The following is a 17,538-nucleotide window of genomic DNA, read 5'->3' as shown; positions in this document are numbered from 1 at the left end:
GATTGCTTATAATTAGGATGATTTGAGTGAATGTATCAGCTATTGAAATAGCTAGAAGACCATGCAAAACAAACCAACTTATTAACAAAATAAGGGTCAGAACTTGGTCAGAGCGTAGTGTGCCGTTCGGCACTTTCGATTTTTGTGTATCTGAAAAATCTAGTGTGAAAAAAGTTAATGACGGAATAATGATTTATCTGTAAAATGTAATGTCATCTTTCGTGAGACTGGACGTTGTGCCTACACTTTCACTCAACAATACGGCATTATAACGGTAACACGGAAAATATAATCATTGTGACTCGGCGGCTGACTGACACGTAAATGGGCGGGGCCGGGTCACTGCCAAACTGTGTGTGTTAAGCATATCCCCAGTAGCACGTCCTCTTAAACTGAATTGTCTTTGACATCTTGCGGACTGCAAGCCAGGCAAGAACGAGGCGAACAATATTTGGATCATTATTATGTCTGCATCGTTGAGATGTTAACTAACGAGTGCACAATGTGTCCGACAGCGGAGAGAACGGCACGACTCGCGCGCGCGCGGCTGGCAGTGCCGGCGTCGCTAAGAGGCGCGTGGCCCGGCGCTCCAGCGACGACAGCGACGAGGAGTCCAGCGGCACGGACGACCCGCCGCCGGCGCCCGAGCCTGCGCCGCGCGAGTGGGGCGCGCCCTGGGCCTCCGCCGACACGAGTGAGTACACATCACACACACTAACTGAGGCCGGCGAGACGAGATAAACTATGTAAACAAACGGATCATTAGTGTACATTCCCATAGCGAGCGATTATTGTTTCCGTCCCTATCTATCACTAGTACGCAGTAGTGTCGTTGGGTGTTTCGTGGTACAGGAAAGCAGTCAGTACCGCAGTTGTCAACATTTGGTCCGCCATTTTGTGATCAAGTTCATTCCTGTTTGGATTGTTCGAAGTGATACGTATTTTTTGTCGATTTTTGCTGTAATTGCGAGTGTTTGTTGATTTTAATTTTTATTTATGATATCACAGCCTGGCAACTCTGGACAACCTTTTAAATATATAAAATCTTTACTATAGTCAAAGATATCGATAAAAATGTTTTGAAATCCTTAAACATTGTTTACATTCTTTATTTTGTCTTGTTCGCCTTACTATACACCCATCTAACAGGGTTATATCATGATACAGTATTAATATCATTCTCGAGTTTGTATTCAAAAACTAACTTTGTACAGATGCCCGCGAGATGGATACATGTAGGCATTGACGTACAATAAATTTCCAGACTCACAATCACGCTCAAAAATTGTCTGTAGCAAAACTAAGTCTATTGGGCAGACTTTTCGTTCAGTTGTGTTTTGACCACACTTTAAATACAACGCCACGCAATGACAAAGTGTTTACTGAAAAACTTTCCAAACGACAGCATATCCAATTTTAAAGAGGATGGAGTGTCGTATTATAGGTAAGTGCACCTTTAAATTAACAAAATTATGTATCTAGCTTGACGTTCTTCATAATTCAGTTAGATTTCAATTGCTAAAAATATGACGTCTCTTTCGCAACACCATCAATAAGCTTCTTATGGGCGTATACAATAGACTTTATATATTATCGCGACAAAATAAGGTGTTAATTTGAATGAATATTTTAATGTTATCTGTATATCTGTTCATGTTTAAAATTAATACGTATATATAGAACGCCACTCGGACATTTTTGATGACCTTTTAATAGGCAACTGTTAGTTTGTTTGTTTATTGTACGTCAATGCATTTTAGGCCTCGAAAGTACTGGCCTACTGACATAATAACATATTATATTATATCGAGGTGACGAGCGCATATGCGGTACCGCTCTTGCAGAAATTGCAAACCGCATTGTGGTATAAGGGTTGTATCATTTATTATCACTTTATGATCTCGTCACATTCTTATTATTAAAAATAACCACATTTGGAAGCACAATAATTTACATATACCACTATAATTTATCATATTTTTATTACATTTTATTTTCCTCTCGTCATATTTTCTAAATCATTATTTATTAATAATGCACTGAGTGCATTTTATTTTGTATTGTTTGAATGTATGTTTGAAAGTATTCAAGTATAAAAGATGAAATATAGGCTTCCTGAATTTTATAAATATATAGGTACCTACAATAATATCATGTTCACAATAAAAAGTTAATTTGATTATACATACTAATTTTTCTTCCCTACTTGTGTTTTTATATCTTTGGTGTTTATTCCAACTAGTTAATATAAAATAAATAAGTATATTGAAATAGAAAAACAACTCTAGTTTCTGTTTTTTATGGCTCATAAGTTTTAAATGTTTTTGAATACATAAACACACTAGTGAAATTGCAAAATACTGACGTTAAATTTCGATACGAAAAATACAAATTTTAAAAAGATTTGCACTATTATTAATCATATCAAAATTTGTTGGAGAGCTTAATAATTTTAATTCTAACCATTATTAAATCAAATATTTTTATTCAAAATAGTATATTCCAAAAGTTATGCCTCAGACTTGAGAAGAACGGGCGCAACAAACTCATTGGGCTTTTATTTATTATAAAAATATCGATACAATGTAAAATCGTACAATAAAATTATAATTTTATAGCCTGAGGGTAGTCGCTCTACTCCCAATCTGTGGTATCATTAAGAAAGTCATTTATGTTATAGTAACCTTTACAACACTGACGTTTTGAACAATTCTTTTGAATTTAGCAATAAATTCGTACGTAGACTAAATATAGTACTGGATTTAAAACTGTTTTAAACTGTGGACTAAGTCAATTGTTATTTCAAAACCAGTTTTAAGACTATACCATTATAAGTTCATTAACTTAGTATTGTTTGGTCCTGGTGTTAACATTACGGTTATGACAGTTTCTAGCACACTGACGTTTTGAACAATTCTTTTGAATTTAGCAATAAATTCGTACGTAGACTAAATATAGTACTGGATTTAAAACTGTTTTAAACTGTGGACTAAGTCAATTGTTATTTCAAAACCAGTTTTAAGACTATACCATTATAAGTTAATGTTTGTTCCTGGTGTTAACATTACGGTTATGACAGTTTCTAGCAAATCCACTTATGTGCCTATGTACATACATAAGAGAGGCAACAGTCAAGGTGTTTATTTCATTAAATTTTGCTCTCAATGATTCTTTAGGACCTAGGCTATAAATAGAGCGAATAGCCCTGTTCTGCAGCACAAAGATGGTATTGATGTAGGCAGAATTGCCCTATAGCAATATACCATAGGACATAATACTATGAAAATAACTAAAGTAAACTAGCCGCGTCGTATCTATGTCAGTTAATTGTCTAGTCTTTTTAACCGCGTATGCTGCCTAACTAAGTTTGTGCGCCTATTCTTCAATATAGGGGTCCAATTGTAATTTGGAATCCATTTTAATCTTCATGCATAATAGCTTTAAGGGTAAATGTATACACTTCTATAATAAAGTCCCAGCCACTGTTCAGGCATTATCTATAAATAAATTTAAATGTTTTATTAAAAAAATGGCTCTGTCGTAAACCCTATTACTCCACTGCTGAATATCTAAATGATCGGACAGCCTGGGACTAGATTGTAATTATTTTATAGCGATAGAAATGACTGTACAATATTGTATGCTGGGAGAGTTTCTTACGCCGCTTCTTCTCTCTCAGAGCGCCATTTGTTTCCGAAGCGGTAGTAGTATCTAGTATGTTAGAAATGACATCAAAAAGAATTCTAAAGGAATCAATTTTGAGAAAATAAATGCCTTTTATGCCTAATAATTGTTACCTAAATATGCTCACTTAAAATATTATTATGAACAGTAGTATATTTTTATTCATTATCCCTATTCTAGTTGTTAAAGTTACCTTTTTGTTGTGAAACATTGTTGAGTGCTACATTTCAATTAAAATATCTTTTTAATTGTGTCACAGGGATCGTGCATTTGGTAAAAGAGGCTGATGGTGTGATTGTGGTGATGTCAAAGGTTGTTGAATAATTTTTCGAAGACACTTGGGTCCTTATAATTATAATAATTAATCGTTGGTCACCTTAAAATTTTGAAGATGCTCTTTTGGAGTTTCATCTTTGAGTTTGAATGAGCATTACTGATGTTGTCTGAGTAAAATCATAATGAAAGTAAGACTAGCTGAAGTTTCATATAATTGATTAGGATGTAACTCGCCAGGTTTGTTACTATTTGTAATAACTAGTTGACTTTCATTTGTTATCTTTAAATTATTATTTTGCTTTAAGTACGAATTCCTTTCACCCTTACTAATAAACTTAGTGTAAAGTTATACGAGAGAATAAACCAAGAATGGTATGCAAAATGTTTACAAATAGACATTTTGCTTATGATTTGGTTTATTCGGACGTATTATGTTTTCCCGCGTTTATTTGCAAGGCTGCTCGACATTCGGAAAACTTTAGTATTATCATTGTATTGACAGTGGTGTCAGTGATATAGTTAACATTTTGTATATTCTCTGTTTATTCTCACGTATAACTTTATACCAAGTTTATTTGTAAGGCTTTTAGTGTTCTATCAATGCCAATTAATTTTATTTATTCAAATACTAATACATTGCTCGTCAACTTGCTTGTTTTGTCTTCACTTGCAGATACAATAAATTTTATAGTTTTATTTTGTTTTAAACAGGTAAAGTCAATCTTAGCTAGCACTTGTCTGTCGACATTTGTATTGGCTATCCTTTTGATAAGATGTCCGCTCGTTTAAGTTTTCTAATGAGCTTATGTTTTCGTATTCTCCAAAAAAAAAATTAGAAAAATTATAATCTGTAATATGATTTTGCCATCATAAAGGTTTTAAATAGTCAAGTGAATAATTGGTAAATATATTGGTTTTCAATTACAAAGTTTATTGACGAAGAAATTTTTTATGTTCGCAAATTTTTTGTGGCTGCTAATTTATCAGAGGGAAGTAGCATAGACTTTAGTTTATTTTGTTAATACAGTAGTTGTAGTTCGATATCTACCTGAAAAAACCTGTCAAATATTTTAAAAATAAATAATAAAATTTAAAAATAACTTATAATAAATGCACATTTACTATTTAGTTGCTTTGCATTGCATGTTTGTTCTAACTAACAATTCAACTTTGATATTTACACGTGCAATCCAAGCTTTTTGTCAACTTTCTAGTATTATACTTGGGCCAGTGTTTTGTAGTTACTATATTCTTTTATAATATAGTTTTCAACACACTTGCTCGTAAAGTGACCCTTATTACATCGCTTTTAGGGCCATAAACCGAACTATAACACTCGCGTGCATAGTAATGTTATACACATAATAGAATTATCCCTACAAAGTTATATAAGACCCTTACTGCAAATTACATGAGAGTAAATATAACATTTTCAATTTAACCAGGTAATGGTGTTTCTTTTTGTAACAACGAAGAGGTTTTAAGCCGCTGAAAATCCATTTACATTTTTAGAATAAATAAATGTGTTCTTAATTATGAAGAAAAATATTTATTATTATCATATTAATTATAATTCACTATAATTTGTTGTGAAATATATGCATTTTGTCGCTAAATTATAATAATTTGAAGTAAGCTATTAGTAAAACATTTGACTCGTGCAAAAAAAAATTGCGTGACATTTCTCATAATTTTGATATTTTGTTTGTATCGCGTTTATTATATATATGTAGTAAGCAATTGTAAAAACGTCAAGTTTAAGTACAGAAGATGAACAACTGAAAGATCTAACCAAGCCAGGAATACTAAATGCAGCACAAAAAGCAAATGAAAATTTAATACCTGCATAATAAAATCAAGAGAAAAGTACTCAGTTGCTTAAAATAGTTTAAAAATGTATGGAATACAATATGTTTATTTTTTTTGTTCGCAAGTGTGTTGAAAAAATGCGTATGATACTCGTGAGCAATTTGCTCACTATAGGCCGACCGTTTATCTGAGTCTTCGCCTGCGGGGTTCAGGGGCGCGGGGGTATGACGACAAAGGGGACTGAGACAGGTGCGGGCGGCACATCTCGTGTATATCTCACTAAGCGCCCCCGCCGCCCGCACTAGAGGTGTGTCATTGAAGGTTTTTAAATTAATTTAATTGAACTGTTTTTTGTCAATGGTCAACAGGTTGAAAAAACTGTTAATTCGTCAACGGGTTTTGAAAAATCGGTTAATGCATATATTAATAATTTAGGTTTTTATTACGTCAATACAATATCAAGTCAACGTTTTTGTTCGCAAATTTGTCAACTGTTTTGAATTAAGCTGTTTTAGTGAGGCATTCAATTTCTTCATTTATTGTGAGTTACGGGCGAAGACGTTGATTGAATTTATTATGTTCAACAGGTTTTTTCGTTGAAGAAAATCAGTTAATTCGTTAACGAATATAAAACTGTTAATAAAAATGTTTATTGATTTAACGACCACCTCTAGCCCGCACCGTCCCGTGTACCGCGCAGGCGAGGACTCAGATAAACGGTCGGCCTATAGACACTCGGCTGATTTCTGCTGTATAATGATGTATAACCTAGTTGACTTGTATCATAATATGGTATTGTTTGTTTAGATCGTCGCGGCCGCAGTACGAAGCGGAGTGCGAGCGCCGGCGGAGCGAGCGGCGCGGGCGCACGGCGGCGGGCGGCTCGCGCCAAGAGGCGGAGAAATGCGCGACCAGCCATCGCCGGGCTGGACCTGCTGCACTCCACGACACTCGCGTCCACCATACACAACGGAGCCGTACGTATATATACCAGCGGGAGGCACAGGATGCCGCCTACATTATGGGTACCAAAACGGCGCCTATTTCTGCCGTTAAGCGGTAATTTTAGTTCTGTAGGGCGCCGTTGATAATGAAAATACTGGACAAATGAGACTTAACATCATACGTCTCAAAGTGACGAACGCAATTGTAGTGCCGCTCAGAATTTTTTGGGTTTTTCAATTATCCCGAGCGGCACTGTATTGTAATGGGCAAGGCTACTCATCTCGTCCCTTATTTTCATTATAAAAAAAATACAGCGACCGATCTCACCGACACGCTGTTACAACTCTTGCACAATAACCTTACACTTGTGTGGAGTGCTCCAATCAGCACTCGCTAATCCTAGTTGACCGCCTGTGGTTCATTCCCCCGCTTGGTCTGATACCAAAGGAAAATTAAATCGAATAGTATGCTGGGTGTAATCAAGAGAATGAGACAGTATGTTATGCCAGCTCGCAATTTAGCGCTTTATAAGGCGCAGGTCTGGTGTACCACAGTATCAGCTCGAGCTATTTAACAGCGTCCACCGCTGAGCTGCCCTTGGGGTCCAGTACTCGGCTCGATATCTGGGTGTTGCGTAAGAGATCACTTTATTGCACGTCTTCTATCGTAATTACTACTACTAGGTTAGTGTTCCGAAAAGTTAATTGACATCTGAAATACAGCATCACCTACACGTCACACATTCGAATACCATCCTCACCATCCGGATATGTGGCGTTCACCCATGGAGAAGGAGTGTAGAATGTACTTTCTTCAATGATGTCTCCAGATCGATATGACGTTGACGACCTAAAAGGCCGGGTTACCTCCAATATGTGTATGTGGTGACCACTTATCTCATGCTCCATTCGTTGTACAGGCCTATGATTCTTAATTGTAAAGAAAATCTGAGATTAAATTATGTAAAGGTTCCATATTAGCGACGAGCATGGCCTACATAGAATAACATGTTTATACTGACAATGTACTGCTACCCGGTTACATTATCTTTGGACCTGACATGGATGACGTCACATCGTCGCTTTGTCACTGTGTACATTAATAAATTAACTATGATTTTTCTGAATTATTGATTGATGTTAAGGTCAATGAAAGCATCTAGGTGAATTACAAAGAGTATTTATTTTTCTGACAGTACTGATATAACTTGAAAAACCAACGTGATAGCTCGAAATTATCTACCTAAACGGTAATGGAACTGCAAACCGTACTGACGCAATATGATGGGGAGGGGGTGAAAAGGAAAACGGGAGGAGGGCATTGCGTTCCTGCGAGGTCTACAGATAATGTGGCCGTGTAATATATAAAATGCACCTTTGGTAGAAATAATAATTCGCAGTTACTAAGCCTCTTCTCTGCTCTTGAGTAATTAGTCATTCAATCACATTGCCCGACTATATGCATCAAAATAATTGATCTTCATCTTATAATATTAAGTGATACTGATGTGTTTTTGAATTTTGTGTCAGATTCCATGGACAGCTGAACGAGGAGTCGATTTTATGATGTTATTGTTTGTCCGAATGTCCGTTATTATTGTTTAAATAATTAACCTGCCGGTTTCTGGAAGCCTAAGCAAAAAAAAAAGGAAAAGTTTCATCGCTTCTCAAAATAAGTGTTCGATATAGCTTAGTTCAAAGTATACATCCTAACAGCATGTGTATTTAAATTTCTCTGTTGGAGAGTAATGTTTAGTATAGAGTATTGTACGGTTAACTTTAATTCCAAATTCAATTTTCAAATTAATGATTAGGCCCTGCGAGTAGAGTTTAATTAATCTTATATCTTTAAACGAGCAATTCTTGTATATATATACTATAATCCGGATCTCGGAAACGGCACCAATGATTTTCATAAAATATAGTATACAGGGGATTTCGGGGGCGATAAATCGATCTAGCTACATTCCAATTTAAAAAATGTAGTTTTATCCGTGTTTTAATGAGAAACAGCTACAATAACATTAGAATACAAAGGTTAATTTCGTCACTATAACAAGACTGTAATAGCTCAAATGGGATATTGGGTGATCCGGAAAGTAGAAGAACCCGGTTCGAATCCAGATGTCCTATTAGTTTTTTTTTTGTTCAAATTTTGTACATTCTTAAAAATTCGAGCAAGGCACGGTTGTCCGGATATTTATAATTTATGAGTTACAAAGTATTAATTTCATTTACGAATATCTTTATTCAAATACAACAATAACTAAAACAAAATATATTACTTTGAATGTATGTGATAGTATGATGCTTTGAGGAGTCGATGATTCATATTGTTTCCTTCTGTACAAATAAATTGCGTAAACGTCGGGGGTTGAAGCAGCTCGCGTCCGTAGGCCTATACCCTTGAGACCCTACACGTGACCCCTGGATGGTGCTAAACGAGCTGCATTCTCTGTTGGTGGGCTTCACCACCCATTGGTGAGCAACGAACTCGTGTTCTGGCATGATGATCGGGGGAGCCTACATGTATCGCGCGAGTTGAATGCAGAGTTGAGCAATGCAATAGTGTTGTGACCTAATTATAATTGATGACCATACTCATGAGTGTGCCGATAAATTTAAACAATGCTTCAAGTTTACCATTTTAACGTAAAAATTAAATCTCTAATTTTTGTTCTGCTTTTCTACTACTACGACACAAAGGTCTAAAAAATTATTCGCCGGTTCTCGTGCTTGGCAATGAATAAAAACTCTTTTATTTTTGGAACTCATTATTAAAATCAAAAAATTATCACGGGATCGCAACAGTATTAACGCGACATCATGTTAAGCGTCGACTACGGCACAGCACTACACTTCAGGCGCGCGAGGCGAGGCGTGCGGACAGCGGGAGGCTCCTTTGCACAGGATGCTAGATTATGGGTATCACAACGGCGCCTATTTCTACCGTGAAGCAGTAACGTGTCAACATTATCGTGTTGCGGTCTGAAGGGCGCCGTAGCTAGTGAAATTACTGGGAGAATACATGAGACTTAACATCTTATGTCTCAAGGTGATGTAGTGCTGCTCAGAATTTTTGGGCTTTTCAAGTATACTGAGCGGCACTGCATTGTAATGGGCAGGGCGTATCAATTACCATCAGCTGAACGTCCAGCTCGTCTTGTCCCTTATTTTCATTTTTTTAAAAGCGGGGGGAGATGGCGCAGGCCCTGACTGCATTCAACTCGCGCGCTTACTGTATATATTATATTGATAAGAACGCGTCTAATCAGTTTCAGAGGATGGTTACTTACCGATTATGGTATAAATGAGTGTACCACTCCTCCTCCACTGGCCGATCGCAGGTTGTGGGTGACTTAAGTGTTGGGCTACCTATTATTGAAGGCTATCCTAACACATGAAATTGTATGGATTTTGATTGGAGTGAGAGTGGACTTAATGTAAACGGCGAGAAATTAAGCCACGTACGCTTTGCGGATGATCTGGTTCTATTATCTGAGTGCCCACGAAAGTTAGAGCAAATTTTGCGACAACTAGCAGATCGAAGTGCAAAAGCAGGACTATCCATGAACACCTTAAAAACAATCATGACGAATTCTTCAAAAACATATAAAATCACATTAAAAACGGAACAAATAGAGTACGGTGAAGATTACATTTATCTAGGACAGTTAATTTCAGGAACTAATACTATGCGTAAGGAAATTGATAGTAGGATAGCAAATACTTGTAAGAGATATTGGTCCCTCAGTGAAGTTATGAAAGATAAGATAATGCCAATAAAAGAGAAAAGTTAGGTTTATAATATGTATATCCTTACCTTGCCTGACCTATGGATGTCAGACATGGGCCCTAACCAAACAATTTTCAAATAAAATAAATGCCTGTCAAAACAGCATAGAAAGAAGCGTGATTGGAGCTAAAAGAAGAGATATAGTAAAATTAAAAGATATAAAAAGTATGAGTAAATTCAAAGACGTAAAATCAATATGCAGAATACTGAAATGGCGATGGATAGGCCATATTATGTTAAGAGAAAAACAAGAAAAATTTACTAAAATAATAACCGACTGGTATCCAAGAGATGGTAGTAGAAGAAAAGGGCAAAGATAAGCTGTTTAACTCAATTTAGATTAAAGTTTATTTATTTATAACACATGAAAAATATTATTGAGAGGACCCGATGCATTTTTGTAGGATTCAAGCAGTTCTCAGTTCTCCACAGTCATTAGTCCATCAGAGCGACTACTTTGTTAGTAATGCAAGAGAGAATATACTGTGCCTCGATCAACTGCCGTTCTCATATCTAAAGAAAATGCCGAGTAAAAATAAGAAACTGAAGTATGCATAAAGGTGCAAATCATTTCCTTGACGTTATTGGAAATCTGAAATAATAAATGTATAAGTTAATATGCGATGGGTATAAAGAAATTGAATAAAGTGTTTTGTATCCGACGATCAGAAGTGGGATTGGCTTTCACCCGTATGTTGTTGATTTCCTTAATATAACATTAACCTCAAATTTTATTTCTGCGAGGACCTATGCTATGCAGTAATGTCTCAGTAATAAGTCTGTTTTTCTAACTAATATAACATGGGTGTCTTATAGGTTAGTAGAGTAAACGGGCAACATATTATTTTTCCGTAACAATTGAAATTAATGGGAAACATAATATTATACAGAAGTAAATTTAAATTGTGACATCTGTTTACTTAAATGGGCTTTCAGAAACCGTTTTAAAATTAGCTACTTTAATAAACTTACAGTAATTTTGATCTTTCAATTGTTTTTTTGAATATTTTTTTTTCAAACTATGTTTTACTTTATTTCTTTTCTTCACTCATTTTTACTTTTCACACCACTCATATTTAAATTTCTACCTTCCAAGTCAATTTACTTCTCTATACATTTTTTCTCAAAATTTGCACATTTTATTTGTATAGAAAATTAGGGCATTATGATTTATCAAAGCTATTTGGATATAAGGTGAGTATAATTATCCAGAAAGGATGAAGGATAAAACAATTATGAACGTAATCTGGATGGAAGATACTAAATGATGAGAGTGGGGGTTGGAGATAGTTTGAATAAAGGACTCAATTTGAAACCAGCATCTTATCAACTACACTAATGTCAATCCATCGATGCCCGCGGGGCAGTATATTGTAGGTGTGGTGTGTTTTACGTTATCTGATGCAGTAACGGACCTTGTTCCTCTGCCGAGAGCTGACGGCCAACCTCCAGTAGTGGAGAGACACATGGAGATGAAGATAGGTAGACTGGTAACAAAGAATAATTTATAAATTGTCTTATGAACCCGTGTTTCGATATGACACAATACCCTTGTTGTTTGCCTATGATATACATTTTATAGCAAGTGTGATTAATTAAACTATTAATAAGTACCACTCATTATTATTAATCAATATTTAAATTTGAGATAAAGAATGATGCATTAATTGAGATGTATACGTGTATTTTTTGTTTATTATCACAGGTGGGGGATTTTTTTTTCGTATTTCATGAATATTTTGTGTCTTTGTGTTCGATAATTTGTTTTAGGTAGTGGCGTAGTCTCATAACATTTGAGAGGGATCGATACCTAAATTATTATGAAGTGACAGAAAGAGAGAGAGAGAGGGGGGGGGGGGTTCTGATAGTGCAATGTGATTTAGCAATGGGTGGCCGAACTTGTTCGTTCGAATTGTTAGATGGAAAAATATCTTTATTTATTTTAACATTTAAAGTAATAGCTACATTTACGAATTTGTAATGAGACTCAATTTTATTGAACTATAATAAAAAAGCCTTTAGCCAAAGTCGCTAATATGAACAGCCAATAATCGATGTTTAAGAGCACCCCTCTCCTTTACTCGTTACCTATATCGTGGCTATACTCATCGATCACTCGGTTGGGTAGTTGCATTAGTTATTTATAACCTTTAGGTCTGATGATGAAACAGTGTAACCAAAGAGATTTTAAAACAACTTTTAGCCTCCAAAATACGAAAAAAACTAATATCCCCGACCTAGTTTTGATAATGGCTGGTAAATATTAATAGATATTATTGTTTGCGTCTCGTAAAAAAGCAATAGTGAACTACCCGCTAAGTAGAGGAGAGTTGTTAAATAAATTGGTGTAAAATGGGGTGCGGAGGCACAGATATAAGGTTATGTACTAAATTATTTACACGTTGACTATTGCATTAATGATAATAAAATAAATTAATGTTTTTATGTCATTCGTCGACTGACTAACGACTTATCTTTTGATCCACGGACGTACACTTCAATAACGCGCGCGCGCTCGCACATTCACCAATAAACAAATCAAACAAATTTGTTCCTTGTGACTAGCATACAAACTTAATTTCTGTTAACTAATCTAAATAGTATAAATAATATTTAATATTTATAACTACAATGATTTTTCTGCTTGACTGTTCTCAAGCGCAAGTGCACTGATTGCTCTTTCCACGTGACGCGCGGTGTAACTCCGTGACCCCTGCCGCAGGTGACGGCGCCGCCCCCCGGCTGCGTGGAGCAGCGTCTGTCGGCGCTGGGCGTGGTGCTGCAGCCCGCGTCGCGCCTGCACTCGGAGCTGGACATCCCGCGGTCGCCGCACGCGCCCTACAGCCTGCAGCTGCTGCTGGACATGTTCCGCGACCAGTACCTCGCGTTCATCGCGCGCCTCAACACGCCGGACTACGCCAGGGAGATCCGGCAGCAGATCGATAAGGAGAAGGTGACACTCGGCAGATTCAAATTCAAAAAATCTTTTTTCACTGTAAAACTTTATAAGTTATTTAGTGCAAGTCAGGATGAAGTACAAAAGTTGCAATAGAATTCAAATGAGTATAACAATATTCTTTAACAAAATTTAGAAACATTAATTCCAACTATCTTTAACGAAACCGTCTCGCGCACAACTTCTCCAAGATCGTATCAACCACGCGAAAATGGATCGGATTCGGAAACTGGAAATTTAGAAGTTAAGTAAAATTCTGCATACTTGGCTTTAGACACATCATAATAATTATTAAATTGTTTAAAAATCAATTATATACTCCTACTGATTAAAATCTGACCCAAAATCTGAGGCCAATTGCACATGTAATTCTTAAAAATCCTGAAGCAATATGCGTCCAAATCAGAGCACCTAGTTTTAAGAAAACTAGTATTTTCATTAGACTCTAATACCACCTGGGAATACCGATACTCATGTTTAAAATTATTGTTACATCTATCCGTTCAAATGCAATAAAAAACTATGTGGGTTCAAAATTCCAATAGACTAAATTCAATATAATAAACATATATCTGAATAATATATGCGGTGTGGATTATGTGAGCTTTATCCAATTAAACAAAGTAAATTTCCGTATGACGAGCAAATTCAAACAAGACTGGTCACTGAACAGGTACCAAAACATCAAAACTCCCATGCCCGTCCGGCTCGAAGGACAAAAAGTTAAATGTTTTATTATAGTAATTATTTTGTAATTAGTTTTAGGTCGCTGGATTAATAAACTCCTGTCCAGTTAATATTGAGAGTGCGTACGTGAACTTTATGATAAACTTACACAATACAGTACATACAAGGGATTCTTCAGTTCACAACACCACATAATTATTTAGTCTATTGATCGTCTTCGTTAGATTACCAAAATAAATAGTTCACAAAGCCAGCCGGCACACTTATTAGAACTGAAATAAAATATTTAAGGAGAACAGTTTTTTCCTCTCGTGCTCAAAACCAGAGTACGCACTTCATCGTTCTAACGTTACCGTCACTTGTTCTTGAGTCCGTTCATTCTCTTCTCTTATTGGTTGGAATAATACAGGGAGGGCAACATAATACAAATACACAAGAATACAAATAAATAATAAAGATAATAGAAACAAAGTGTAGAATATAATTAATGTGTTTGTAACAAAACTAAGCAAACATAGATATTAATAAAATAAAGCGAGAGATATATCCTCCATAAATTGCACGGAATTCCATTATATTTTTTTATGCACAGAACAATGTATGTCGTGTCAGCCAGTAATAAAATGAGAACTAATATTTTACAGGAAAGAAACCAAAAATTAAAATCGCGTGCATCTCAACTAGACAAGCAGATAAGCGTGCTAATAAGCGACAGCGTGGCTTTGCTCAAGGCGCGCATGAGCGAGTTGGGGATTCACGCCAACAACACTGTCGACTTGTTAGCGAAGGCCAAGGAGATCGTCGGCCGACATAAAGAGCTGCAGAGTAAAGCAAGCAAACTGCAAGCGCAGGTATGTAACGCTGTCGAGGCCTTTTTTATGACAAGAAGGGACGACGCAGGACATTCAGCTGATGGTAATTGATATGCCCTGCCCATTACAATATAGGCGCTATTCTGGAAAAACCCAAAAATTCTGAGCAGCACTACACTTGTGCTTGTCACCTTGAGACATAAGATGATAAAGCTCATTTGCCCAGTAATTTCATTAGCTTAGGACCGAAACGCAATTATGCTTACGCCTTACTATTTCACGGCGGTAAAAGGCTCCCTTGTTGTACCTATAATCTAGCCGGCATCCTGTGCAATGGAGCCTCCCACTGGTGAAGAGCTGCTAACAGTGGCGCCCTCTGACTTCTGTCTTTGACTTTTCAGCTATTGTAACGATATAACTATCAGCATTTATAATTATTATTGACACCTGCTCTAGCGGCAATGCGTGAAGATATGTCTTATAATTTCCTTTAAATCTCCCCTATTAATGTTCTTATAAAATTGATATAAATGTAAAATTAAGCAATGGAAAAATTTGTAGTTTGTTACTTTTTAATATTTAAGAGGGGGCAAATGGGCAAGGTCACGTGATGGGTCGTGGTGAGGCAACCGCCCATGGACATACGCAACACCAATTGTCAAGAGATGCGTTGCCGGCCTTTAAGGTGGGAGTATGCTCTTTTCTTGAACATCCCTAAGTCGTATCGGTTTGGGATAAAGTATTTGGACTTACATATTTGCATTACTATCAACCATTATAAATAAATCAAATCAATAAGAGTTTTCTTTCGTTTTAAATTTTTTACAGGTGAATAACATTGAAGCTGAACAGGCGATGCTAGTGAAGCAGAGAACATTCGAAATAACAGAGAAATATAGACAGCTGGGTCAAATCCCGCCAGACATGGAAATCACGCAGAATATAGCCCACGATTGCATACTAAAAGAGATATCGGCAACATTAGCTCATAGGAAACGATTGCATGCACAAGTTGGACACTTGCAAAATGAAATAGTCCAGATCGAAAACCAGAAACCGCCGGCGCCTACGGTGCCCGTGGCCACGGTCAAACCGCACACCGTCAACTCTAAACCCAGGAAGTCGCGGGAACATCGCTCCAGGTCGCAAGACTGGCCCGATGTACCAGATATGGGGAAAATAGAGGAACAGAATCCAGAGCTTCTCGCTCAGAAAATATTGGAGACCGGCAGACAGATTGAGGCGGGCAAGATAACGAAACCTAATGTCATTGTCAACGGGTATATGAAAGACCATGATAGATATATGGATCATAGGTGAGATTGTTACATTATTATACATGCTATGCAGTATGGACTCGTGAGAACTTACGATAGTTATGTATTTGATTCTTTTTGATGATGTTAAATTATGGGGAAAATATATAATATTAAAAATAAATATTAATTGAATACTTAGTATACATATTGGTATTGGTAGAGGAGCTTCTGTTTTCGCAATTAGACCACTCAGTTGGATCCATTTTGCATGCAGTGTTGGCAAGTCATTCCAACTATCGCAGCTTCTTCCAGAAGTTCAGAACAGACTCCTGGGGTGGACACTTCTCTTCTGTTTTTTTTTAAATGATTTTATCGTAATTCGGGGGTGGGATGGGAGTTCATTATCAGATAATTCCATGTTATTATATTAATTAGATTGAAATAGGTGTGTCTGAATTAAAATTTGTGTCCATATTAATAATATCTTACTTAGGTATCTACATGGATGAGCATGTGAAGAGCAGTAAATCCTTATTACCTTTTGTAAAGTTGATTGGTGATCATATAATTAAGGAGCTTATTTAAATCATTTCAAACTTAAGTATTGATATTATAATTACTCCCGCAGTACAGCCGTTGAGATCCCTTTGTAATGCAATTTTATCATACATAATAATATTTTTTTTTGTATCAGGCAACAGAAAATGCATCCAGTTCATCGGTCCCAAATCCCTGCGCCGCGCAGTGGTCAAACCACTCCAGTAGCCAGGGAATCTCCAGTCAAGATGCAGAAAACCTTAAATGTGGTCTCTAAAGTTCAGGAGTCACCAAAGGTGATTAACTTTGAGGATAGGCTCAAGAGCATTATCACATCAGTACTCAATGAAGACAAAGAACAACGAAAAGTGTCTCGGCTGGAAGTAAGTTGACCATTAGTAAAAAAAAAAAACAAATATCGTGGGCAAAACTTCGTGTCGCCAACGATGCTGTAAGCACTGATCATTCCTGATCTTTTTAACAAAAGTCGACATTTCCTAGCATAATTAAATTATTCAATATGAATCTAAAAATGTTTAAAGTGCTATTTTCAATTGTAATACTTACTTAGTATGATAAGTTTTAAATGTGTAAAATGTCTACAGCCGAGACCAGCAAATCAATCCTATAGCAACGGATACGTGCGGCCGAACGGACCGCATCCCGGGTACGTATCGCGACAGCATAACGGTTCCAACCCTCCGGTGCAGGGGTACGCGAGACCAATGCGGGACAACAGGGACCCGAGGGAGATGCACGACCCGCGGGACTTGCGGGA

General features: G+C 36.6%; 1 protein-coding gene across 1 annotated transcript in view; it reads left to right on the top strand.

Annotated features, from left to right (window-relative positions):
• Positions 1-15,800, top strand: part of LOC126969345 (histone-lysine N-methyltransferase, H3 lysine-79 specific) — a 59,735-nt gene extending 43,935 nt beyond the window's left edge. Inside the window, exons 8-11 of the mRNA XM_050814699.1 lie at positions 516-694; positions 6,577-6,746; positions 13,232-13,472; positions 15,793-15,800. Of these exons, the coding sequence (XP_050670656.1) occupies positions 516-694; positions 6,577-6,746; positions 13,232-13,472; positions 15,793-15,800 (598 nt within the window). The remainder of the gene's footprint in view (positions 1-515; positions 695-6,576; positions 6,747-13,231; positions 13,473-15,792) is intronic.
• Positions 15,801-17,538: the final 1,738 nt, after the last annotated feature.

The sequence above is a fragment of the Leptidea sinapis genome, chromosome 18, assembly GCF_905404315.1.
Source record: "Leptidea sinapis chromosome 18, ilLepSina1.1, whole genome shotgun sequence".
Lineage (NCBI taxonomy): Eukaryota > Metazoa > Arthropoda > Insecta > Lepidoptera > Pieridae > Leptidea > Leptidea sinapis.
Note: the sequence above shows the minus strand (reverse complement) of the source record. Positions and strands in the feature narration are given on the sequence as shown.